This window comes from Spinacia oleracea, chromosome 5 (assembly GCF_020520425.1).
Source record: "Spinacia oleracea cultivar Varoflay chromosome 5, BTI_SOV_V1, whole genome shotgun sequence".
Lineage (NCBI taxonomy): Eukaryota > Viridiplantae > Streptophyta > Magnoliopsida > Caryophyllales > Amaranthaceae > Spinacia > Spinacia oleracea.
Genome location: NC_079491.1, coordinates 24860001 through 24887094, shown reverse-complemented (window position 1 = coordinate 24887094; position 27094 = coordinate 24860001). Strand labels below are relative to the sequence as shown.

Sequence of the window (27094 nt, the reverse complement as noted above, 5' to 3'; positions counted from 1 at the left end):
TAAACTACCCGTCGCCCCAGGACAGAAGGTCTTCATGCTAGCTCTAACGGATTATTTTTCTAAGTGGATAGAGGCAGGCGCGTTCCAACAAGTAAGAGACAAAGAGGTGTGTTCGTTTATATGTACTAACATTATATGCAGGTTCGGAGTACCATCAGAAATCATATGCGATAACGGATCACAATTCATCAGCGACAAGACCAAGGCTTTCTACAAGACATGGAACATCGAGCTAAACACGTCGACGCCAAGATACCCCCAAGCAAACGGACATGCGGAATCTAGCAACAAAACGATCATCGCATCGCTAAAAAAGCGGTTGGACGATAAAAAGGGACGATGGGCAGAAGAGCTGTCATCCATCCTATGGGCCAATAGGACGACGCCTAGGACGGCAACGGGACAGATTCCCTTCTCACTCGTTTACGGGTGCGAGGCAGTGCTGCCCCCTGAAGTGACATTGCCCAGTGCACGATATGGACTCATGACACCGGAGAAAAACGACGTGGAACTTAGTGAAAATCTCGACAACACAGAAGACTTCAGAGAAGCAGCATTGATAAGGATGGCGTCGCAGCAACAAATCGTGGCAAAGTGCTTCAACAAGAACGTCAAAGTAAAAGTGTTCAAGGAAGGCGACTGGGTGCTGCGCAAGGTATTTCAAAATACGAAGGAACTAAATGTTAGGTTATGATACATATGACAATTCATAAATCATGCGGAAAAACCATTTAGCCAGGAATACATATTATTTACACATAATCATATAACATAGTTTAGATGCATACTCTTTGTTGCATGCCTTCCCTAGCTGCGCCCGAACCGAACAAGAACAAGTCTTTAGGACTCCAAGTGTCGTCCCTCCGTAGATAGTCCACAGCACGTCCGGATCCGCCTTAAGATTGACCAACTAGAATCGCCCTTAAGGTACTAAAAATTTCGGCACTTTTAGGCAAGGAATGTGACTGAATTTTTCTCTCAAAAACTCACTTTGAATACTTGAAAAACTTGTTATAAATTGTGAACCCAGGCCACATATTTATAGGGGTATGGAAAGAGAATTGGAATCCTATTAGGATACGAATTAATTAAATCAGAATCCTAATGAAACTCTTATTTAATTAATTTATCAAATAGGATTAGGAATTTAATCATTAAACGAATCTTGTACGTTTTAGGTTTCGTATGTGAACACAAACACCCACGCACGCACAGCAGCCCACGAGGGGCGCCATGCGCGCGCGCGCACAGCCCGAGCATCGCAGCCCACGACTGCCGCAGCCTTGGGCGCGCGCTGGGCCTGCCTTGCGGTGGGCCTGGCGCAGCCTTGGGCTGGCGTGTTGTGGCGCGCGTTTCCCTTGCTGGACGTGGGCCTGGCTTCGTGTTGGGCCTTCGTCTAGCAAGCTCGTCCGATGCTAATTCGTACGACGCGCTTCCGATTAATTTCCCGATTCCGGAATTCATTTCCGATACGAACAATATTCAACATTTCCGATTCCGGAATCAATTTCCGTTTCGAACAAATATTTAATATTTCCGTTTCCGGAATTATTTTCCGATTCCGATAATATTTCCGATTCTGACAATATTTCCGTTTCCGGCAATATTTCCGATTCCGGCAATATTTCCATTTCCAATAATATTTTCCGATTCAGACAATATTTCCGTTTCCGGCAATATTTCCGATTCCAGCAATATTTCTATTTCCGATAATATTTCCCGATACGTACCATGTTTCCGTTTCCGGCAACATCTACGACTTGGATAATATTTATATTTCCGATACGATCCATATTTCCGTTTCTGGCAATATCATCGTTTCCGGAGTATTCATTTCTTGCCTGTGACGATCTCAGCTCCCACTGAAACCAAGATCCGTCGATTCCGAATATCCATAGATGGAGTATTTAATGCCATTTAATACTTGATCCGTTTACGTACTATTTGTGTGACCTTACGGGTTCAGTCAAGAGTAAGCTGTGGATTAATATCATTAATTCCACTTGAACTGAAGCGGCCTCTAGCTAGGCATTCAGCTCACTTGATCTCACTGAATTATTAACTTGTTAATTAATACTGAACCGCATTTATTAGACTTAACATTGAATGCATACTTGGACCAAGGGCATTATTTCCTTCAGTCTCCCACTTGTCCTTAGGGACAAGTGTGCATTTCCTAATTCCTTTGTCGCTCGATGCTTGCTCTTGAACATAAGGTAAGAGTTGTCATCCTTATTATGTCCAGAGGTGTTCCTCGGTTTCAGAGTTCAACTGATCAAATAAACAGATAATCATAGCCTATGATTCATCCGAGCACGGCCATGCATTTCACAGTTTCTAGCTCTCCGAGTGGCCTTGTACAACTTTTAAGCATCTTATCCCGATTTATGGGAGGACAATCCCAATCTTGCGATCTTGAGATTAGACTTCGTTTGATAGGTGATTACCTGAGCGTTGCCTTTATAGCCTCCTTTTACGGTGCGACGGTTGGTCAACGTCAAAGCAACCAGTTCTCAAACAAGTAATCTCAAATCACTCAGGTATTGAGGATTTAGTGTCTAATAATTTAATGAAATTTACTTATGACAGATTTTCACTATTACAGTAAAGTTTCATAGGTCTTGTCCGATTCTAGTCTTCCCAAAGTAAGTATCTATGCAAATGATTATGACATTGCCATGTCCACATAGTTCAAGAAACAGAACTACTAGTCATCTTGCATTCTAGTCGTCTAACATTTTCTATGCGTCCAATTTTATAGAAAACTCCGACAAGGGACCATTTTCAACCTTTGACATTCAAGTTCACTTGATAGACATTTCTTAGTCACAGGACTGGTCCTGACAGTCTATCTTGAATATATCGTCAAATTGAAGGGACTCATCATTTAATAAACCACAAATCAAATGGAAAAATGAATTTCTTTCATTTATTGTGAATGATTAACCAATAATTTTTTACAAAGATTTAAACTCTAAAATTTTAAAACATTAAACAGAGACATCAAAGCCATTCTCCAATATGCTTGATTCCCATTGCTGCAGTGTGCGAGTTGTGCTTTGCCTGCGGCAGAGGTTTAGTCAATGGATCTGATATGTTGTCATCAGTTCCAATTTTGCTTATCTCGACTTCTTTTCTTTCAACGAACTCTCGTAGAAGGTGAAATCTACGAAGTACATGCTTGACTCTCTGGTGGTGTCTTGGCTCCTTTGCCTGTGCAATAGCTCCGTTATTATCACAATACAGGGCTATTGGTCCTTTAATGGAGGGGACTACAACAAGTTCACCTATGAACTTCCTTGGCCATATAGCTTCCTTTGTTGCTTCATGTGCAGCAATGTACTCCGCTTTAGTTGTAGAATCCGCAATGGTGCTTTGCTTAGCACTTTTCCAGCTTACTGCTCCTCCGTTGAGGCAGAAGACAAACCCAGGCTGTGATCTGAAATCATCTTTGTCGGTTTGGAAACTTGCGTCCGTATAGCCTTTAACAATTAATTCATCATCTCCACCATAGACCAGGAAGTCATCTTTGTGCCTTTTCAGGTACTTCAGAATATTCTTGGCAGCAGTCCAATGCGCCTCTCCTGGGTCTGACTGGTATCTGCTCGAAGCACTGAGTGCGTACGCAACATCCGGGCGTGTACATATCATAGCATACATTATTGAACCAATCAATGATGCATATGGAATCCCATTCATTCGTCTACGCTCATCAAGTGTTTTTGGGCACTGAGTCTTGCTTAGAGTCATTCCATGAGACATGGGTAGGTAGCCTCGCTTGGAGTCCGCCATCTTGAACCTATCAAGCACCTTATTGATATAAGTGCTTTGACTAAGTCCAATCATCTTTTTAGATCTATCTCTGTAAATCTTGATGCCCAATATGTACTGTGCTTCTCCTAGATCTTTCATCGAAAAACATTTCCCAAGCCAAATCTTGACAGAGTTCAACATAGGAATGTCATTTCCGATAAGTAATATGTCGTCGACATATAATACTAGGAAAGCAATTTTGCTCCCACTGACCTTCTTGTATACACAAGATTCGTCTGCGTTCTTGATGAAACCAAAGTCACTGACTGCTTCATCAAAACGTATATTCCAGCTCCTGGATGCCTGCTTCAATCCGTAGATTGATTTCTTTAGCTTGCATACCTTTTTAGCATTCTTTGGATCCTCAAAACCTTCAGGCTGTGTCATAAACACAGTTTCTGTTAAAATGCCGTTTAAGAAAGCAGTTTTGACATCCATCTGCCATATTTCGTAATCGTAATATGCATCGATTGCTAACATTATCCGAATAGACTTTAGCATTGCAACTGGTGAAAAGGTTTCATCGTAATCCACACCGTGGACTTGCCTGTAACCTTTTGCAACCAATCTAGCTTTGAAAACTTCAAGTTTCCCATCCTTGTCCTTTTTCAGTTTGAAAACCCATTTGCTTCCAATGGCTTGGTAGCCATCTGGCAAATCGACCAAATCCCATACTTGGTTTTCAGACATGGAGTCTAATTCAGATTGCATGGCTTCTTGCCATTGCTTGGAGCTAGGGCTCGTCATAGCTTGTTTGTAAGTCGCAGGTTCATCACTTTCAAGTAATAGAACGTCATAGCTCTCGTTCGTCAAAATACCTAAGTACCTTTCCGGTTGAGATCTATATCTTTGCGATCTACGCGGGGTAACATTTCTAGATTGACCATGATTCTCACCAGACTCTTCTAAAGATCTCTGAGTTTCATCCTGAATGTCATCTTGAGCATTCTCTAGAGTTTGTTGTTCGACTCGAATTTCTTCGAGGTCTACTTTTCTCCCACTTGTCATTTTGGAAATGTGATCTTTCTCCAAAAAGACACCATCTCGAGCAACAAACACTTTGTTCTCAGATGTATTGTAGAAGTAATACCCCTTTGTTTCCTTTGGATAGCCCACAAGGATACATTTGTCAGATTTTGGATGAAGTTTGTCTGAAATTAATCGTTTGACGTATACTTCACATCCCCAAATCTTAAGAAAAGACACATTTGGAGGCTTTCCAAACCATAATTCGTATGGAGTCTTTTCGACAGCTTTAGACGGAGCTCTATTTATAGTGAGTGCGGCTGTATTTAGTGCATGTCCCCAAAATTCTAATGGAAGTTTGGCCTGACCCATCATTGACCTGACCATGTCTAGCAAGGTTCTGTTCCTCCGTTCCGACACACCGTTCCATTGTGGTGTTCCTGGAGGAGTCAATTCTGATAGAATTCCACATTCTTTCAGATGGTCATCAAATTCATAGCTCAGATATTCACTGCCTCTATCAGACCGCAGTGCCTTAATCTTCTTGCCTAATTGATTCTCTACTTCACTCTGAAATTCCTTGAATTTGTCAAAGGATTCAGACTTATGCTTCATTAGGTAGACATAACCATATCTACTGAAGTCATCAGTGAAAGTGATAAAGTAGCTGAAACCACCTCTAGCATTTGTACTCATTGGTCCACATACATCTGTATGGATTAAACCCAATAGTTCATTTTCTCTTTCTCCAACTTTAGAGAAAGGTTGCTTTGTCATCTTGCCAAGTAAACATGATTCGCATTTACCATAATCCTCTAAGTCAAATGGTTCTAGAATTCCTTCCTTTTGAAGTCTTTCTAAGCGTTTCAAGTTTATATGGCCTAATCGACAATGCCACAGATAGGTGAGATCTGAATCATCCTTTTTGGCCTTTTTGGTATTTATGTTATATACTTGTTTGTCGTGATCTAATAAATAAAGTCCATTGACTAATCTAGCAGATCCATAAAACATCTCTTTAAAATAAAACGAACAACTATTGTCTTTTATTAAAAAGGAAAATCCCTTAGCATCTAAGCAAGAAACTGAAATGATGTTTTTAGTAAGACTTGGAACATGGAAACATTCTTCCAGTTCCAAAACTAGCCCGGAGGGCAACGACAAATAGTAAGTTCCTACAGCTAATGCAGCAATCCGTGCTCCATTTCCCACTCGTAGGTCGACTTCACCCTTGCTTAACTTTCTACTTCTTCTTAGTCCCTGTGGATTGGAACATAAGTGTGAGCCACAACCTGTATCTAATACCCAAGAAGTTGAATTAGCAAGTATACAGTCTATAACGAAAATACCTGAAGATGGAACGACTGTTCCGTTCTTCTGATCTTCCTTTAGCTTTGGACATTCTCTTTTGTAATGGCCTATTCCATTACAATAAAGACAGCTTGATGTGGACTTGTCCTGCTTTGATTTAGCATTGCCCTTGGACTTTCCACCTTTCTTGAACGGTCTCCTTCTAGCCTTGAGTAAATCTTTGGCTTCACAGTCCAGTATTATTTCAGCCTTTCTGACAAGGTGAACAAATTCTGCAACTGTTTCTTCTCTTGGTTCACTTAGGTATAGTTGCTTGAAACGACCAAACCCACTGTGTAGTGAATTGAGCAAGATAGAGACTGCCATCCTTTCGCTTATTGGTGTTCCTAGTAGACTTAGGCGATCAAAGTATGAACGCATAAGATCCACATGGAACCTCAGTGGGACGCCTACCCTCTGTTTAGTGCGAAGGAGCTGAACATGTGTTTCTTGGACCTCCATCCTATAACACCTGTTGGGAGAACTAACCTTTAGACCAGACATTGATTCAATCAACTCATGGACGTTCAGGTCCATGTCCTCCGTGCTTCCACGACAGATATCCCTCAGATTCTTGATGAGCGTAAAAGGTTCATAGGCTACAAACCTTCTAGCCCAATCATCAGGGATATTGTTCAGCATGAGACTCATAACCTTTTTGAGATCCGCATCCCAGGCGTAAAATCTCTCAGGGGTCATGTCTCTGGCATAGTAGCTTGGCATGGGATGTGATAGTACATACTCAAGTCCATTGAGTTTGACTATTTCAACTAGCTTAGCTTCCCATTCAAGAAAATTTTCCAGGTTCAGCTTGACCATAAGCTCAGAACCCATGATGATGTTTTGATTGTTGTTTGCCATATTTAAAAACTACAATTGAAAAGAATAAACAAATAAATAACCATTCACATTTTCTCTTAATAAACTTAAATTCTAGCATACATGCATAATTCAATGTTTATTAAGCATTTTATTCAAGTTATGTGTTCCGGCAGGTGTGAATAAAATGATTCCAAGATCCTAAAATCATTGAAGAACTAAGCACAGTTTGTCGACTTAATCCTAAAACATCTTAGGTAAGCAAAAGCCTTTTGCTAATAGTCTAGAAACTATTCTTGGTTGATAGGTACGTCTAAGAACTTATTAGGTAAACCTATCGATTTTGCCACGACATAAAAGGACTCCTTACTTATATCGTTGAGTTTCACCAAAACTAACAAGTACTCACAATTATTTGTGTACCTTGCCCCTTTAGGACCAATAAGTAACACCTCGCTGAGCGAAAACTATTACTAGATTGATGTAAAGGATATCCAAGCAAGTGTATATTTTGGCATGGCACCTTTTAACTCAATTTTTAAGTTTGGAACTTAAGGCTCTTACTATGTTGGTTAGATTTTAAGTGAACTAAAATCCTTAATCATGCAACATAATCAAGCTTTTGATCTCATGCATTTTAAGACATATTTAAAAGCAATAAATAACTTAAAACATGCATAAGATAAATGTGATCTAGTATGGCCCGACTTCATCTTGAAGCTTTGACTTCAAAGTCCGTCTTGAAAATCTCCGTGGGAGGCACCATTTTCTTCAAATAGGATAAGCTATAATTAAAACTAATTACAACTATTTGATGGTACGCAAACCATATTTGAATTGAAAAACAACTTTGGTACTTTAGACCAATTACATTCAAATTAATGGTACGCAGACCATATTTTCTATCCTATTTGGGCCATACTAGTCACTTCATAACCTACAAAACAGTACATATACAATATATACCATTCACCCATTCATTATCATGAATGGCCCACATAGCTGGTTAGTAAAACACATTATGCATCACGCAAACATTTGCAGCAATTAATCAAGGGCACCAATAATCTACCAATTATTCAGTCCTTATTAATTCTAATCAAGTTGTTTTAACCTTAAGGATTTGTAGACCTAATCAAGAGTTTATGACTAAAAGGGCTCCCACTTAAACCAATAAATTCATATGCTTTACTAATTTTAAACATAAAAATGTATTTCTAGTCTAACCGGAAACATACAAATTTAATTAAAATTTAAAGCTCATATAAATTTATAATTGAATCCAAAAGTTTAATTTAATTTCAGTCGTATTTAAATTAATTCATGATTTTAATTTTAGTAAAATAATTAGAATAAATAAAATTTATTATAATTATAATATTCAAAATTAAAATCCAAGAAAATAATTTAAATTATTAATTTTAAAATTAATTAAAATTACGTAAACTGAAAATTTCAAATTAAACATTCAAAACGATCTAATCGCATCGCAAACACTCTACGCATCGCACGCCCATGGGCTACACGCACACAGCCATCGCTGGCCATGTGCGCGCAGCCCATGCGCTCGTCGCATAGCTGCTGCTTCTACCCTTCGCAAGCCATCGCACGAGTTGGTGCTCGCTGCGCGCGCGCCAGCGCTCGATGCACGCGAGCATGTGCTCGCTGCGCGCGCGCCAGCGCTCGCTTCGTGCACTCGCCAGCGCATGCTGTGCGCGCTCGCTAGCGCTCGCTTGGTGCGAGCCAGCGCTCGCTGCGCGCGGCATCAACGCTGGGCGCAGCACTCGTGGCACGCGAGCTTGCGCTCGCTGCGCGCGAGGCTGCGCGCGCTTGCGCGAGGCAGTGCGCGTTGTGGCGCAGCTCGCTTGCTGCCCACACGCGACTGCCGTGCCTTGCCTTCGCCCATGCCCATTCGTCCATAGCTCATAGCCCACGACACAAGGCAGGGCTGCTGCCTTGTGCTCGTGCACCATGCCCTTGCTCATTGCATACGTGCCGCATGGGCGACGAGCTCCCTTGCTCGTCGTCGCATGCCCGCACTATACAACACCCCTTAAGGGTAACACGTAGCGTCCATTGCTTTGTGCGTGCAAGTTATATGAACGAATCGCATAAAATTTAAAAAATTTATATTTAAAATTAATGACAAATTAATAAATAATATTAATTTCATAATTTTAGGGCGAAAAATCGAAAATTTATTATTCAATTGATTTCCGATTATCATGGATTCAAGCCTGGGTCATAAAAAATTAAAATTTATCATAAATTTACAATTTTTATGGTGGTTTTTAATCATAGGTATCTAATTAAATTATAATTAATTATGAAAATCAAATTAATTCTAAATTATTCTAATTTTCAACAAATTAATCATAATTACAAATTAGATTGCATAATTAACAAGGCTAGGCATTCAAACTTGTTAAACATATACAGTAGGTCAATAAAAAATTCAAGATTTATCAACAAGAATCGCAAATATTTAATTTAACATCTTAAATTTACGAAATTTTGCATTCGAAAAACTAAAACCTTCGAAAAGTCATAGTTAGGCTTCGAATTTGAGAATTCGAATTTGAAAATTTTAGAATGCCTTTTACATGCGGAATTGACACAAAAATTACTCGATTTGGATGAGTAACGAAGAAACTGCCGAAAAACTGCGTACGTATAATTAAATAAACGCAATTTGCAATTAATTAACAATTACGAAAATTAATCACCCCTTTTAATTCTTGCAAATTTGTAATATTTAACCATGTTCATGCAATTTAGATTATGAAAATAATAAGAGACTCGTGATACCACTGTTAGGTTATGATACATATGACAATTCATAAATCATGCGGAAAAACCATTTAGCCAGGAATACATATTATTTACACATAATCATATAGCATAGTTTAGATGCATACTCTTTGTTGCGTGCCTTCCCTAGCTGCGCCCGAACCGAACAAGAACAAGTCTTTAGGACTCCAAGTGTCGTCCCTCCGTAGATAGTCCACAGCACGTCCGGATCCGCCTTAAGATTGACCAACTAGAATCGCCCTTAAGGTACTAAAAATTTCGGCACTTTTAGGCAAGGAATGTGACTGAATTTTTCTCTCAAAAACTCACTTTGAATACTTGAAAAACTTGTTATAAATTGTGAACCCAGGCCACATATTTATAGGGGTATGGAAAGAGAATTGGAATCCTATTAGGATACGAATTAATTAAATCAGAATCCTAATGAAACTCTTATTTAATTAATTTATCAAATAGGATTAGGAATTTAATCATTAAACGAATCCTGTACGTTTTAGGTTTCGTATGTGAACACAAACACCCACGCACGCACAGCAGCCCACGAGGGGCGCCATGCGCGCGCGCGCACAGCCCGAGCATCGCAGCCCACGACTGCCGCAGCCTTGGGCGCGCGCTGGGCCTGCCTTGCGGTGGGCCTGGTGCAGCCTTGGGCTGGCGTGTTGTGGCGCGCGTTTCCCTTGCTGGACGTGGGCCTGGCTTCGTGCTGGGCCTTCGTCTAGCAAGCTCGTCCGATGCTAATTCGTACGACGCGCTTCCGATTAATTTCCCGATTCCGGAATTCATTTCCGATACGAACAATATTCAACATTTCCGATTCCGGAATCAATTTCCGTTTCGAACAAATATTTAATATTTCCGTTTCCGGAATTATTTTCCGATTCCGATAATATTTCCGATTCTGACAATATTTCCGTTTCCGGCAATATTTCCGATTCCGGCAATATTTCCATTTCCAATAATATTTTCCGATTCAGACAATATTTCCGTTTCCGGCAATATTTCCGATTCCGGCAATATTTCTATTTCCGATAATATTTCCCGATACGTACCATGTGTCCGTTTCCGGCAACATCTACGACTTGGATAATATTTATATTTCCGATAGGATCCATATTTCCGTTTCCGGCAATATCATCGTTTCCGGAGTATTCATTTCTTGCCTGTGACGATCTCAGCTCCCACTGAAACCAAGATCCGTCGATTCCGAATATCCATAGATGGAGTATTTAATGCCATTAAATACTTGATCCGTTTACGTACTATTTGTGTGACCCTACGGGTTCAGTCAAGAGTAAGCTGTGGATTAATATCATTAATTCCACTTGAACTGAAGCGGCCTCTAGCTAGGCATTCAGCTCACTTGATCTCACTGAATTATTAACTTGTTAATTAATACTGAACCGCATTTATTAGACTTAACATTGAATGCATACTTGGACCAAGGGCATTATTTCCTTCACTAAACGCAGGTTAACTCGCACCAGCTTGGGAAGGGCCGTACTTGATCGATAAAATCGTCGGAAAAGGGGCATACAAACTCGTCACCAAAGACGGCAAGTCGGTCCCCCGAAGCTGGAACGCTACACACCTTAAACTCTATCATTTTTTAACATTCGTCGTGGCCAATTTTATCAGTTGTCGTACCATCGTTTCTACCTTTTTCTTTACTTTTTATCGCTTTATTTTTATTCAAAACCATTACTGACGTAAGCATCGGAGGGCCGTTGGCATCCCCAACGGCCAATCCTCCTAGCAACCCATGTTTCCTTTTGCAGAAGGCGACACATAGCGAATGTCAGCCAGAATCGACAACGTACGACGAAAAGCAAATCCAAAGTAAGAATGGATGAACAAGCGACGCAAGTACTATTTTACATACATATAGTTCTACCGTTTCAATATCTGCTCTTTATAAAACACCTGCTACACGACGCGCGACAGAAAAACTTCGAGACACAACGCAAAAGTCACAAGGAACACATGAGTAAAAAGGAAACACACTTGTATAACAAACTGCAAACTGCGCGACCTCTGAGGCCACGACCTCTAAAATACAAACACACAAATTATCCAAACACCTCGCCGCCGCCACCGACGACGAGTAAAAACATCCAAATTACGAAAACAAAACACAAATTATCCAAAGCACCTCGTCGTCGCCATCAACGACGAGTAAAGAAATTCAAAAACACAACATAAAAACCAATAGAAAAATCTAAACTACGAACTATTACACTCCTTCTTCTTGGGTAGGGGCCAAAATCTCCTGCTTTTGCTCCTGGCCTGGGGGCACGACGACGTCAGCCACGTCCAACTTCTCCGCCAAAACCACCTCCAGAGCAGCGACGACGGGTGCATCTCCCTCGTGCTGCCCCTCTAAAGGTTCCCCCCCCCCCTTGCTCCAACATGGGAGCATCCTCGACCAGGGGAGTGGCGTCGGTGTCAGCCGCGACAGTCGCGGCAGTATCCGCCTCCACCTCGTCCACGTCCACCACCGGAACCGATAGCTCTGCCATAGTGCCACCGTTAGCCAGAAACTCATCCACCTCCTTCTGACATGGCCAAATACTGGTCTCCCCAATCTTGCAAGAGTACATCATCTGCGCCCTTGTCCTCCATATAGCCAAAGCCTCGACATCCTTAGCCTCTTCCTGCAAAGCCTCTTACAAACTCCGCAGCCCCTCCATCTCCTCCGAAGACGAGACCAACTCCCCTTTCACTCTCTCCGACTCCTTAGCCACATCAGCAAGTTGCTCGTCCTTACTCCTTAGCTGCTCGTTCTTTACATTAACCACTGCGGTCAGATCAACCACCTTCTTTTTAGCGACCTTCCATTTTGCCTCCCACGACGCAGCCACCTTCTTTGTCACCGTCATCTGCTTTCCAGCGTTAGACAACTTGTTGCACAACAGCGAACACTGCCTGCGTACAGCCAAAGCAGCTTGAGACGCCTGCGACATAGCACACCAACAAACACATCAAAACAATGTACATTTCACACACGACAAGCGACAATAACATAAAACTCACCCGCAAGCTAAGTTCAGCAGCGTCCGATGCGACAGGGAGAGGATCCACCTCGTGATATCGCTGGTACGTCGTGGGCAAAATCAAACGATCAGCGTAGGGCCAAACAACAGCCGCCTCACCATCTCCCAAGAAGCTTGGGGGCAAGGAGATAACCGTATCCTCGACAAAGCTCTTCTCGGCTGGACACTTCTTGGCCGACCCGGCAGATACACTACCGACAGCGACAGCAGTAGACGGCGGCGCCTTGAACGGCTTCGGAGGCGACGACGAAGCAATGGGATGTAAACCTTCACCACCTTTGACGACGGGCGTATCAGGCGACGCCCCTATCTTAGAATGGCGAAAGACGACAGACATGGCCCGACTGCCAGACGCAGCAGACGAACTCTGCCCACCAGCAGCAGCCGTCGACCTCAAGCGCTTCCTCGCCCTCTCCATCACTTCACTCTGCGACATCCTCGACACTGGCCTACTTGACAACGTGTGCTCTTCAAAACAAACACATAACACCATTAAAAACAGGTCCCCAAACACGCAACCATAAAGACAAAAACAAAATATTAACACAAAAACCTGAAGTGTCAGCCATATCTTCTTCCTCTTAAGCAGATGACGAATTCGCTACCACCTCTTCAGCCAAATCCAACCTCTTACGACGACGAACCAAGGGAGGTGTCTCCTCTTCTACCTCTTCTTCCGCACCTTCGACGTCGTCAAGACAAGCCTCCTCCTGCCCGTCTAGGAAACCACCATCGCGACTAAAAGATCTAGCCTCGACAGGATAACTTAAAAACTTCTGATACTTGTCGATCGAATCAGCGTTCAACTCAGCCAGCGACGATGCCTTGACAACTGTAAAACAAAACCAAGTAAGGCGATGTTCAGTAAAACAAAGAGAAACAAAAACAAAAACCACCTTTACCTTCCATCGTCCCCCTTTCAACCAAAAATTGTCCTTTCTCTCCCAAAGAATCCTTGTTCACATAGAAAAAATGACTTTGCCAACCCCTGTCGTTCACAGCTAAGCCAATGCCTAAATTCTTCTTCCCCTTCTTCTTGACTAGTGTATACCTACAACACTCCTTCAGCGCCAATTCGTAAGAAAACATCAAGTCGGACAAGTCAAAGGGCACTTTCCAGTCTGCAGTAACCCCTTGCACCACCGCGAACACCCGCCAGATCTGGGGCATTAACTGACCCGGACTCAAATGAAAAACTTCAATGAAGGACCTAGCTAATGGAGTGAAAGGAAATTTGAAACCAATTGTGAACGGATACTCGTACATGACTACGTACCCCTCCGGAAAGTCAAGAGCTTCTTCGTCTGGATCTGGAATCTTCACTTCCGCCGACGGCGGTAAACCAGCAAGCTCGACAAACCCCGCCGGATCTGACACGGTAGAGTATATCGGGTTAAGGGACTTAACCCGAACATATCCCGACTCCCCCTTCCCTTTAGCTACAATCGACTTAGATCTAACCATCTTACTTATGAAATTCTACAGGAAAATCGAAAGAAATAAGTGAACTTTACCTGAATCGGACGAACTCAGTGCGAAAACCGAATTCCTTTTTCTCCTTTTCTTTCTCTTGTTTTCAGATCTGGAAATTTTTCGAAAAATTCTGTGTGAAGAACTTTATTGCATGTCGTAGATTAGTATTTATTGCTCTGGAATTTCGAACGGTTTTTGTCCCACGAACTAAACGGTTGTAGACGGTTTATTTTGCAAAATTGAATTGTTTCTTTTGCTCCGAATGGCTCCGCAAAATCACAATTGGGGGCAAACTGTTATCCCACTTTTTGGACTAACGACTTAACTGCTCTGACGTTTGATCATGTCGTGTCAACTAGGTTTGGTCGTGTCATAGGAAAATGTCGAGTCAAGAGGACGTGTCAGACGCGATGTCGGACGACGAAGGACAAGCGATAGCAGATTGGCGACACAGGACCAGCGACGTTCGATGTTGGAGTAAACAGAAATAGGGCAAAAGCCAGGCCCGAAGCCCAAGGTTCACAGCGCCGTCATAAAGGAAGAAAAGGTCAAAGAAGCTATCAAAAGATCACGGAAGTGGTTGAAGTAAGGAGAAGATCATGGGCAACGGCTAATCCCTATCTTTTAGGGATTCTCCCAACCAGCAAAGTAAGAGGACTCGCGTATAAAAGGCAGAAGACGATGACAAGCAAGGGACAAGTTAACTCAAGCACTCAAACTCTCAAGCTATCAAGCGTTCAACCAATTCTTATTATTGCACTTTAAATTCTTTGTATTGATCCTTAGAAAAAGCATAAACAATCAGATAGAATACTTAGTGGATTGATAGCCTCATAGCTATCCGCGGTTTTTACCTTATTCCTGGGTTTTCCGCGTCAACACTTCTCTGTGTCGTGTCTCTCTTGTTTCTCTTTATTCGTTCATTGCTTAGTTAGTGTCGACCCGAGCCAAAGGTCGCCCCTAGACGAAATTTGGCATAAACAGTTTGGCGCCGTCTGTGGGGACATTAACTAGGTTTCACACAAAATCGCCCTTCACACCATGTCTACTGAAGAGATGACACTCGCAGAGATGAAAGCGGCCTACAAAAAGGCCCAAGAAGAGCTGGCCCAAGAAAGGGAATCCATGGAAAACCTCCAGAAGGAGCTCGACTCTGTGAAAAGTACCAAGCACCAGTCGCGTTACAAGCCAGGTGCAAAACCGAAGAAATTGATATTCGAAATGACTGACGACTCCGAAGATCTGTCCGACGGAGAAGAGCCACATGGAGAAGAAGATGAAGCAACACCGGACCCCGTAACCAAGCGCCTGAATAAGATGGAAACCCACATGAAGAAGCAATGCTCGCTGATGCTGAAGCTGATGACCAAGCTACCAGGGGCACCCACACCTGTGGAAACTGAACCGACCGTAGGGTATGCAGCGTCGCCATTCTGTGAGGCGATCGCCAGGGTGACGGTCCCACACCAGCTCCGACTCCCTACCTGGACCACCCTGTACGACGGAACATCCGATCCATACAGGCACGTCAACGTATACAAGCAGCGAATGTGGCAGATCGGCATCCCCTACGACCTGGTCGAACCCGTCATGTGCAAGTCTTTGTATTGATCCTTAGAAAAAGCATAAACAATCAGATAGAATACTTAGTGGATTGATAGCCTCATAGCTATCCGCGGTTTTTACCTTATTCCTGGGTTTTCCGCGTCAACACTTCTCTGTGTCGTGTCTCTCTTGTTTCTCTTTATTCGTTCGTTCATTTCTTAGTTAGTGTCGACCCGAGCCAAAGGTCGCCCCTAGACGAAATTTGGCATAAACACTAGTCACTTTCAATAACCTGCAAAACAGTACATATACAATATATACCATTTACCCATTCATTATCATGAATGGCTGTAGACAACTACTTTTGTCCCCATTCCCGAAAGGGAAGGTTCGATGATGAGAACATAAATCTCCACTTGGCAACGCATCTCCTATAAAATAACGAATCTCAAATCACCCTTTCATTTAAGCCAAATCTTCCATTTATAGAAACTTGCTAAAAATAGTAGCTGCCGTAAAAGGTAATTGCTAAAAGTAGTAAGAATAAAAAGATAGAAACCTGTCAGAATTAGGTGTTGCACTCCAACATAAATCCTAAAAGAGATAGAAATTGTAAAAGGAATTATATTCCTATCGCAATTCGATAAAAGAGTTAACGTATTAATTAAACTCATAACGAACCTAGAGTTCGTAAAGGGACCAGACGCATTCCGTCGTAAATTGATACGCACCAAATAACTCGGATTAAGTCTCTTAATGGACTCCGTACTCTAGAGTCCAATCTGACAAAGAATTCTGCCCAGATCCTATTTTCAACGCCCAGCCCTGGGCGCCGAAATCTTTGACGCCCAGCCTTGGGCGCCGAAATCTTTGACGCCCAGTGCTGGGCGCCGAAAATACCTGGGACGGATTCTTTTCCTAATCCGTTTCGTATTCATATTCCTGAAAATCCATATTTCTACACCACTTTTTCCTATAAATAGACCCCTAAAGCCGACGTGAACACAACACACAATTCATAATCTGAGTATTGACTCCAACCCTAAGCCTAAGCCTCACGCTGCGAAATTGATCCTGCGTTCTGTCGCAATCGACCCAAAATTCGAACAGAACGTATCCTGTCCCTTGTAGTTGACGAATTAAGCCTAAATACTGGAACACTGCTCAGAAACCCGAGATTCGTTAAATAAAAGGAGAAATAGCAAAGCCAAGTGGTTAGTTTTCTGAGAACCGTGACGCACCTCTCAAGGGTGCGTCGTAATGTGTCCCTCATATGATTTAATCGCTTTCATCGCCCTTTTATAAAATTGTCAAACTATTAACTTGATTGATCTATCACGCCTAATAAGATAATACCTTGGACAATTGAATTATCATGCTAGGTACCTTAAATCAATCTAAATAAGATAATAACGACCGATTTAGTATTATGTGTTGCATATTGCTAAAATCAATTCAGGATAGTTTAATAGTTTAAACGCATGTCCCTTCAATTATTTATGCTGAGCTAGTAAGGATAACCTGCCTCTGGAGTTATCGATGAGCACTCCTCTCGGTAGTTACAGTCCCCCGAACTCTCAATCTCTGCCCTGCGGGTGTACGTTGAGCGATCCCCACACCAGGGATCACAAGGGAACCTATGGCCGTCGTGGTCGAACATAATTGCACTCCCTTTATGTCACGATAACCGGGTTTTGTCAGTTTTTCTCATTGTCGTTAAAAACTGAATGGCGACTCCTATATTACTAGTCGATTGGGTGTAAACTCACAGGAAATCTAACTACACTTGATCTGACAACGTCACGCCCACGAGGGACGAGGTCACGCATTAGGCTCGTGCTTTTTCGACCCCCTCACAGTGGCGACTCCGCTGAGGAACGTTAATGAAATACTCGTGCTCGTAGGTAATCAAAATAGCCGAAGGGTGAAACGATCCTACTCCGCGTTTATTTCCTTATCAAGTTGGGACGACCTGAAAATCAGCATATTAATGTGAACGGACAGAACCGCATAACGAATCTCGGCTCCCTTGGCATGTTTCATCTCGGGAGTTGGGACTAAGGATACCCATCGCCAACTGGGGGATGCATACGCTTCGAATGTTGTCCACTCGGCACTTTTCGCTAGTAGCACACCCGTCCCAAACCCAATCGCTCGCCCACTAAGGTCCCTCTCATTGGTGCATGCCCCCTTGGCTTACATCGTGATTGGCCTCTTGGGACGAAATTCGTCTGTTGAATGCACTACCTCGACCGGGGCATGTGTTGGATCTACGATAGAAGCGGTACCAAGCCGGCGCAAATATTACCCATAGAAACCTATCATAAACTACGTGACATGTTATTTTTGCTTCATGTTGTAATGTTAGTTATGTGTAGCGAATTACGTGATTGTGTTGTGATTGTGTGTGACAAATAACGCTAGAAAACCAACGACCCTAAAAATTGTCCAAACATTCATAAACACCAATTGGCCAAAGAGTTACACCTAAATACATGTCCCGCAGTCCCGGGCGATCGCCACAAAAATAAGCGACGCCCAGGACGGCCTGTAGCGGATCTTACGACGCTGCATAACGCGCAAAGGATGTTATTGGGAAAGCACGCAAAATTAAGTCGACGAACAGAATACGAGTACCAGTCAGGGACGCATTTTCAGCGCCCCTGGCTGGGCGCCATTTATTTCAACGCCCCTGCTGGGCGCTGAAGTTGCTGCTTGGCCTTTTGGCCAGGCACCGCAGCCTCGGTGCCCGCGCACAAAATATACGTAGCAATATAAAATTCGTAACAAATTTGCTACGAGGACGTATGGAAAAGGCACTCGATTCTAAGAACGACTTATAAAACAAACAACTCCTTGTGTCGTCACTAGGCCCCCTATGACGACAATGTTCGTCACCAAAACCGAGCATGCTAATTAAATGACCTTGAATGTCACATGGGCAAAGTATTCAAAAAAATGATGTTCAAATAAAGTTTTCAAGGAAAAATAATGTTCGAATAAAAAATAAATAAATCCGAGTCTAGACTAGGCTATGCCAAAGTACAATCTAAATCCTAAGCCTTAGTTGTCATATACATAGAATCGGTCCTAATGCTTGGTGTCGTTCTGCAAGTTAAAAGGTTTAACCATGTTGAGTCTCCCTTCCTAACATTTAAATCAATAAGCACACATATGTAATTGTCATCCCTTGCTAAGAATCCACGGCCTCAATACTCTCTCTCTCACCAATAAAAAGAATATATTATGTAATTCAAGTATGTGCAAAATGGAAGCAGACACATTCTGAAAATCATTCCTCCATAGTCGCACAACCCCCAAAGTAAGCCTAAGGTGTCAATACCATTGGCAAGAGAAAAATTAATGGCCTCAAGGCTTATGATCACATTGGGTCACGACTATCATAGTCCTCTCGAGCCGCTCGCTCCTTGAAATACTCCTAAGTACAGAATAAAAGATTTTCCATGAATGCAACATGACGAACCATGAAAATACCCAAGTCGGCATGCCATAAGGCTACCATTAGGGTAAAACAATACACACTAAGAGGGAAGTCGTACTAATGATTCTAGTCTTGCAAAAATGAAAATTCGATCTCCCCAACTAACTACCTTGCCAACATTAAGCAAAATGGCGCATGAAAAATGAACACCCAAGGGTTAAAATCTAAAGTGTCAATCAACGAAAGTTATGGTCCAATTAGCCTAAGTCTAAAAGTCGCTTGGTCAAGTATTATAGGCTTACGCCACGTCATTATTTTGAGTCTAGGACACCTCCTTGTATTCATACACGGGTTATAATCAGAAAAATTAATGAAAGTTCGAGTCTAAATCACAACTTCCAATTAAGTCCCGGAAACTGGAATCTAAAAAGAAACAAAAAAAATTATTTTCGATGTAATTCTTTCGTTAAATTTCAATAAAGTAAAAACAACATTTTGAATCTACTCTATTTGCACATTTTAAGAAACGACTAAATTCGCTTGCAAAGTAAGACAATTTAAAGGTCCACCCTAGGCCTACTAAAATTAAAGGTCCACTATAGGCCTACCAAATGAGGCTCACTCAGTCTCGCCTCGTGACTCAAAGACCACAACCATCTGCCTTTTAGCCCAAATAAGAAGGGGGAGAAATCCCAAAAAATAAAAAAAGAGAAAGAGAAAAGGGAGAGCGAAAAGAGCGAGCCATGAAATACTTAGCCCATACCTCCCAAAGTGCGAAATTTACCCAAGTAAACAAAGGAAAAGAATTGAGTCAACCAATCCAAATCATACCACAAAAACTACATAAAGTTCTAGGATCTTCTACCCTTCCCAATCCTCATGCTTGACTAATATCTATACAAATTATCCTATCTCATTCAACCCATCTTTCAAGCCGTCCTGAGTCACGAATAAAAAAAAAAGACAAAAGTACATTCTACGCTTAACGTAAAAAAATAAAATATAAAAATAAATAATAAAAAAGAAACTTTGCAAAACGCCTTTAAGGTTCGTCTAAAAAAGAAAAAGAAGCATTTAGCGCACAAAAAAGATTCACAAATAATTGGCACAAAACGAAAAGGAGCAGCGCAAAAAGGCAGCCCGGAACATGTTTTCAACGCCCAGGCCTGGGCGCCGAAAATAATAACGCCCAGCCCTGGGCGTCGTTCTTGCTTATCACTTTTCAACTCCCAATTCCTAAAAGTGTTTGTATATTTTCCTATATACATGCGAAAGAATAACGAACACTTGGGGGTAGAAGATCATAAAAAATACGCAAAATACGCGCACTCCAAAATTTTCGTACACTTATTTCACCCTATTTCAAACATTACGATTCCACTCGAACGTACTTGTTTAAAATCGGCATTCTAAGAAACCATTTTCTGGCTAAGAACTACACAAGACCTGATTCCAAATTAAATCTATTTAAGGCGGATACGTAGGCAATCCATGATTCGGTCCAACCAATTTCCAAAAATGTTAAAGCCTATAGAATAACAAGAATAAAAAATAGAGTCCCTTATTGAAATTTAATTACTTACAATCCAAGTCGAAAGAAAAATTTAAGTCAAAGGAAGAATCCAAGTCATCAAGATGCCAAAATGAGCACACATCGAAAAATAATAAAGGCACGTACCCTTGCCAGAAGGAGCACTCACACTCCTAGGCACTTAGCCAATACTCAAAAGATCGCTTTGCCTCAATTGAATGGGGGCTAGCGCGAGCGTCCATGACCTCTAAAGTACTCGACTTGACCCTCCCTAAAGCAAAGTAACTCACTTAAAGACCTTCTTTCACCACTAGACACATTCATAATCGCCAACAAGTAGTAAAGGCAGTAAGCTTGCAATAAAGAGATTGTTCTACGGCATCGCCCCATCGTTCCTTCGAACTCAGGGCACCGGTCCATGGTAATTCTAATGCTTGCGAATCTCCTTTGAAAAAATCAGACATTGTCAATAGGACTTGGCACTTAACCAAGGCTCACCCTACTCAGACATATGACACGGGCATCTAAAATCGAAATCTGAAAGCATCATTAATGAGAAGACATAATAACAACTGGGGGATAAAAATTGAAATGAAAGAGCTAGGGAAAGAACTAAGTATACCTTGACCTTTTGTGCAGACATACACCAAGTAAATCTAAGTCAATTTAAAAACGGTTTATATTCCCGCAATTCTGGAAAAGATGGCCCTAAAAGCCCAAAGCATGTGCCACACGGGGACAAGTAATATCTTGACGCCTGCACTCTGGCCTCCAGCAAATCCTTAGACAGCATCCCGAAAATCGTAACAATATTTTGATTCACTCATGTAATCCTGTACGTCAACTTACTTAGAACACCTCGGATTGTACACAGTAGGACTCGAATTTCAAATAATTTTCAAAGACTTCTTCGAACATAAATAAAGTGTCGTTGGTTTAAGCTAAGTATGCGTTTATCTCGATGTTGCAAATGAGTCAAAAAGATTTCTAAATATGATTATGGGTAAAGAAAGGCACCTAGCTTTTGGTCAAGGCACACTTCAACATGTGACTACCTTGACCATGGCAATGTCGCACAATACGACATTTACAAGAGAAGTAGCAAATCACTACTCGAACGTACCTCGCACTAAACGAGTCTGGTTCAAACTATTCATGATCCATGTCACCATGAATGCATAAAACGTATGCCAAGCATTATAGCACCAAGCCAATCCTGTAGCTACAATTGGGGGCTTGAGAAAAACACTCTAAGAATGCTCGAAATGACGATTTTATCGCAAATTCTCGACGCTAATGCTATACACACGTCATAGGGGCACAATCCTAAGGTTTAATCGTGTAAAACGAACCTTAGAATGGCTACAACCCCTCCCAAATTCTAAGCACTACTTATAATATATAAAGTCACCTCACTAACAAGGGTAACTGAAAATCGCGAGTCACCAAAACTCCGATCAAACTACTGCACATAACGCTCGCCCTACAAGCGTCCGTTACACGGTCTACGTCATTCCCAAAGAAAAAGCTAAAGAAAAATCAAGGATAAAAGATAAAAAAAAAGAAACATCTATGAATCCTCGCATCGAACGAAGTAATAAGCCGTGCACACCCACGCAGAAGGTGCTACACTTGTTCGAGCACCTGAACGAGGCGTGATGAAGTACTCCAATGCAAAAAATAATGATATCCCAACACCTGGAGGAATGTTCTAAGACGCGCTGTTAGGCCACACAAGCCTACGTCGCACCATAAGTTCAACCATCCCACAGTGCAAGTCTAAAAAAAATAGTAAGGCATATTGCACTAATGCGGGCACGACCAAGAGTATGAGGCAAATACTACTTATCGCCCAAATTCAAAATGCAAGCCACACGACTTCTACATTAAGGATTAAAGGTAGCAAAACATTACCTACCACGGAAGGGATAGCTCGCACCTACACGAGCGGAACCCCAAGGCATCTTTCTCGAAAGAACCTACAAAAATCGTACGCCAAAAGGAAGCATCCCAACATGCATGCTTGGGGGCTCCAAGCTACGAAGCGACCATAGCAAAATAAAAAAAAAGAAGTCTCAAAACAAATGTTTGAACGATCAAAAGGGCACGATGCTTGAGCCCACTTCATGAATGGGCCTGAGCCCTATCAAGCTTTTAAGCAAACCATTCAATATCAGTCATTGCTCAAGAAAAAAATGATTCAAGCAAACTGATTAATGGACCGCACGCAACGGCCATCCTATGAACGCTCGTTCGCACATACATTCTAAGTATCGAACATTCACGAACACGTTCAAAAGAAAAAAAATATATACGTTCAAAATAACAACAAGAGCGATCAAAGTCTTACGCCTCAAGGTATGTTCCTCGGGCCATATAGACTCGCCCGACTATTGCAATAACTGTACGCCTTGAAAGCAACAGTTCCTTTAAATAATCTCCCCAAAGCCCAAACACCGTAGTCCACCAATCGGCTACGGCTTCTCGAGAAATCATCACGAGGAAGTCCTGCCTGGGACGCACTTTCAACGCCCAGGACCAGGCGCCAGATATTCCGACGCCCAGCCCTGGGCGCTGAAAATCAGCTCAACTCATTGTGATCTCTAATAAAATTCTACGTTCCAAAAATAAAGAAAAACAAAAGAGAAGAGAATACGTAGAATTTCCAAGTGAAATAAACGAACGAACAAGAGGCCAACTGTTCATCAAAAGACCAGCCCAAGCAATATTTTCAACGCCCCACTTGGGCGTGAAATATTTCTAACGCCCAGGCCTGGGCGCCGAAAATGAGCCCAGGCCCAAAAGAAGCCCGGATTTCTATAGGGCCCTGCCGTATCCATTCGACTCGAAAATTGCCGATTTCTTTACTGAAAGTCGTACCTCACGGCTTTGTTAAGAGTAGCACACCACTACAAAGATCGCTCGCACTTACGAGCATGATCCCAAACACGATCAAGGACATTGCAAAATGCGTATCCCCAAGGAACCTCTTTGACAAGAAATGACCGTCAAGCACGAGTGCTTGGGGGCTCGAAAGAAAATATATATTTCAAAAGAGAGTATGCAAAGATAAAACAATACTCCCAGACTACGCTGTACGAAGTCCCGTGTTTGGATAATCTCAAAAGATAAAACCGAATTACGACCTCAAGACGAAGGTCGTCGTTGATACTTATACATAGTCCCCTAATCAAGGACCCAAGTAGTGGCAAAATTGAGCCGTAAAGACTAGCTCAAAACCATGAAAGATGATGACCACGAGACAATGGTCCGTCTAAGCACGTTGTCAACCCACATTCAGGTTGCAACTAAATCCGAGCATCCCTCGAAAGAAAATAAAATTCTTCAAAAAACCAAAACAGGCTCGCCATCTTCAGCCGGCGGGGTCTACGTCACAAACCGCGTAGGTCCTTATTTTCAAAACATCAAAACAGATTCGTCCACTTCTATCGGACGGAGCATCCACCCTCAGCAGGACAGGCTCGCCCACCTTCAGCAGGCGGGGTCTGCGCCACTAACCGCGCAGGTCCTTAGTCGTTGTAGCAATAGCTTTTCCTGGTTTATCTTTTTCCAAAAATCAAAAGATGGTTTATCTTTTTCCAAAAATCAAAAGATGGTTTAGCTTTTTCCAAAAATCAAAAGATGGTTTATCTTTTTCCAAAAATCAAAAGATGGTTTATCTTTTTCCAAAAATCAAAAGATGGTTTATCTTTTTCCAAAAATCAAAAAATGGTTTCCCTTTTCCAAAAATCAAAGGATGGTTTCCCTTTTCCAAAAATTAAAGGACCGTTTCTCTTTTCAAAAATCAAAGGACCATTTCTCTTTTCAAAAATCAAAAAATTGGTTTTCCGCTTTTCCAAAAAAGAGTGATGTGCTGGATTTTCCTTCGTTTTACGTCCTATAAAACCAAGGGGGTTTTCTCGTTTAGCTAACCCTGAAAATGAGAATCTTTAAAAATATTTTTACCTCGTGATTGGGCTTGGCCAGGCCTGGTTACACTTTATATCTTTGATTTCGAAAACATTTGTAGATACTTCCAATGACAAAGTGAGGGAGTTTCTATACATCTTTAGATACTTCCAATGACAAAGTGAGGGAGTTTCTATACTATTGGTTAACAGATTCCAATGACACGTGAGGAATGTGTTAACACTTCAAGTGATGACCGTTAAGTCAAATGTTATCACTCGGGGGCTCGTGAGACCCTCGCAAAACAGGTCACATACACCATGGCTTGTATGACGCACTCCGTCCAGTACTTTGACCATCGTCTCATCTCGAGACTCAGTCAAAGTGGGGGCTAACTATAGACACCTACTTTTGTCCCCATTCCCGAAAGGGAAGGTTCGATGATGAGAACATAAATCTCCACTTGGCAACGCATCTCCTATAAAATAACGAATCTCAAATCACCCTTTCATTTCAGCCAAAGCTTCCATTTATAGAAACCTGCTAAAAATAGTAGCTGCCGTAAAAGGTAATTGCTAAAGGTAGTAAGAATAAAAAGATAGAAACCTGTCAGAATTAGGTGTTGCACTCCAACATAAATCCTAAAAGAGATAGAAATTGTAAAAGGAATTATATTCCTATCGCAATTCGATAAAAGAGTTAACGTATTAATTAAACTCATAACGAACCTAGAGTTCGTAAAGGGCCCAAACGCATTCCGTCGTAAATTGATACGCACCAAATAACTCGGATTAAGTCTCTTAATGGACTCCGTACTCTAGAGTCCAATCTGACAAAGAATTCTGCCCATATCCTATTTTCAACGCCCAGCCCTAGGCGCCGAAATCTTTGACGCCCAGCCCTGGGCGCCGAAATCTTTGACGCCTAGTGCTGGGCGCCGAAAATACCTGGGACGGATTCTTTTCCTAATCTGTTTCGTATTCATATTCCTGAAAATCTATCTTTCTACGCCATTTTTTCCTATAAATAGACCCCTAAAGCCGACGTGAACACAACACACAATTCATAATCTGAGTATTGACTCCAACCCTAAGCCTAAGCCTCACGCTGCGAAATTGATCCCGCGTTCTGTCGCAATCGACCCAAAAGTCGAACAGAACATATCCCGTCCCTTGTAGCTGACGAATTAAGCCTAAATACTGGAACACTGCTCAGAAACCCGAGATTCGTTAAATAAAAGGAGAAATAGCAAAGCCAATTGGTTAGTTTTCTGAGAACCGTGACGCACCTCTCAAGGGTGCGTCGTAATGTGTCCCTCATATGATTTAATCGCTTTCATCGCCCTTTTATAAAATTGTCAAACTATTAACTTGATTGATCTATCACGCCTAATAAGATAATACCTTGGACAACTGAATTATCATGCTAGGTACCTTAAATCAATCTAAATAAGATAATAACGATCGATTTAGTATTATGTGTTGCATATTGCTAAAATTAATTCAGAATAGTTTAATAGTTTAAACGCATGTCCCTTCAATTATTTATGCTGAGCTAGTAAGGATAACCTGCCTCTGGAGTTATCGATGAGCACTCCTCTCGGTAGTTACAGTCCCCCGAACTCTCAATCTCTGCCCTGCGGGTGTACGTTGAGCGATCCCCACACCAGGGATCACAAGGGAACCTATGGCCGTCGTGGTCGAACATAATTGCACTCCCTTTATGTCACGATAATCGGGTTTTGTCAGTTTTTCTCATTGTCGTTAAAAACTGAATGGCGACTCCTATATTACTAGTCGATTGGGTGTAAACTCACAGGAAATCTAACTACACTTGATCTGACAACGTCACGCCCACGAGGGACGAGGTCACGCATTAGCCTCGTGCTTTTTCGACCCCCTCACAATGGCCCACATAGCTGGTTAGTTAAACACATTGTTATGCATCAAATAAATATTTGCTGCAATTAATCAAGGGCACCAATAATCTACCAATTATTCAGTCCTTATTAATTCTAATCAAGTTGTTTAACCTTAAAGGATTTGTAGACCTAATCAAGAGTTCATGACTAAAAATGCTCCTACTTAAACCAATAAATTCATATGCTTTACTAATTTTAAACATAAAAATGTATTTCTAGTCTAACCGGAAACATACAAATTTAATTAAAATTTAAAGCTCATATAAATTTATAGTTGAATCCACTTATTTAATTTATTTTCAGTTGAATTAAACGAATTTAAATTAATTCAAGGTTTTAATTTTAGTAAAATAATTAGTATAAATTAAAATTTATAATAATTATATTATTCAAAATTAAAATCCGAGAAAACAATTTAAATCATTAATTTTAAAGTTAATTAAAATTATTTCCGAACTGAAAAT

At 41.6% G+C, this 27094-nt stretch overlaps 1 protein-coding gene across 1 annotated transcript; it reads right to left on the bottom strand.

The window, feature by feature from the left end:
* Positions 1 to 5851: 5851 nt before the first annotated feature.
* Positions 5852 to 6472, bottom strand: LOC130460665 (uncharacterized). Its single transcript, XM_056828040.1, has 2 exons — positions 6129 to 6472; positions 5852 to 6039 (listed from the first exon to the last, which is right to left on the bottom strand). Exons 1-2 carry the CDS (start codon positions 6454 to 6456, stop codon positions 6023 to 6025), a joined length of 345 nt encoding a protein of 114 aa, XP_056684018.1. The 5' UTR covers positions 6457 to 6472; the 3' UTR covers positions 5852 to 6022.
* Between the last annotated feature and the right edge of the window lie 20622 nt (positions 6473 to 27094).

Excerpts from the sequence above, each read along its gene's own strand:
- LOC130460665 (XM_056828040.1), bottom strand. The coding sequence starts at position 6,456 with ATGGCAGTCTCTATCTTGCTCAATTCACTACACAGTGGGTTTGGTCGT.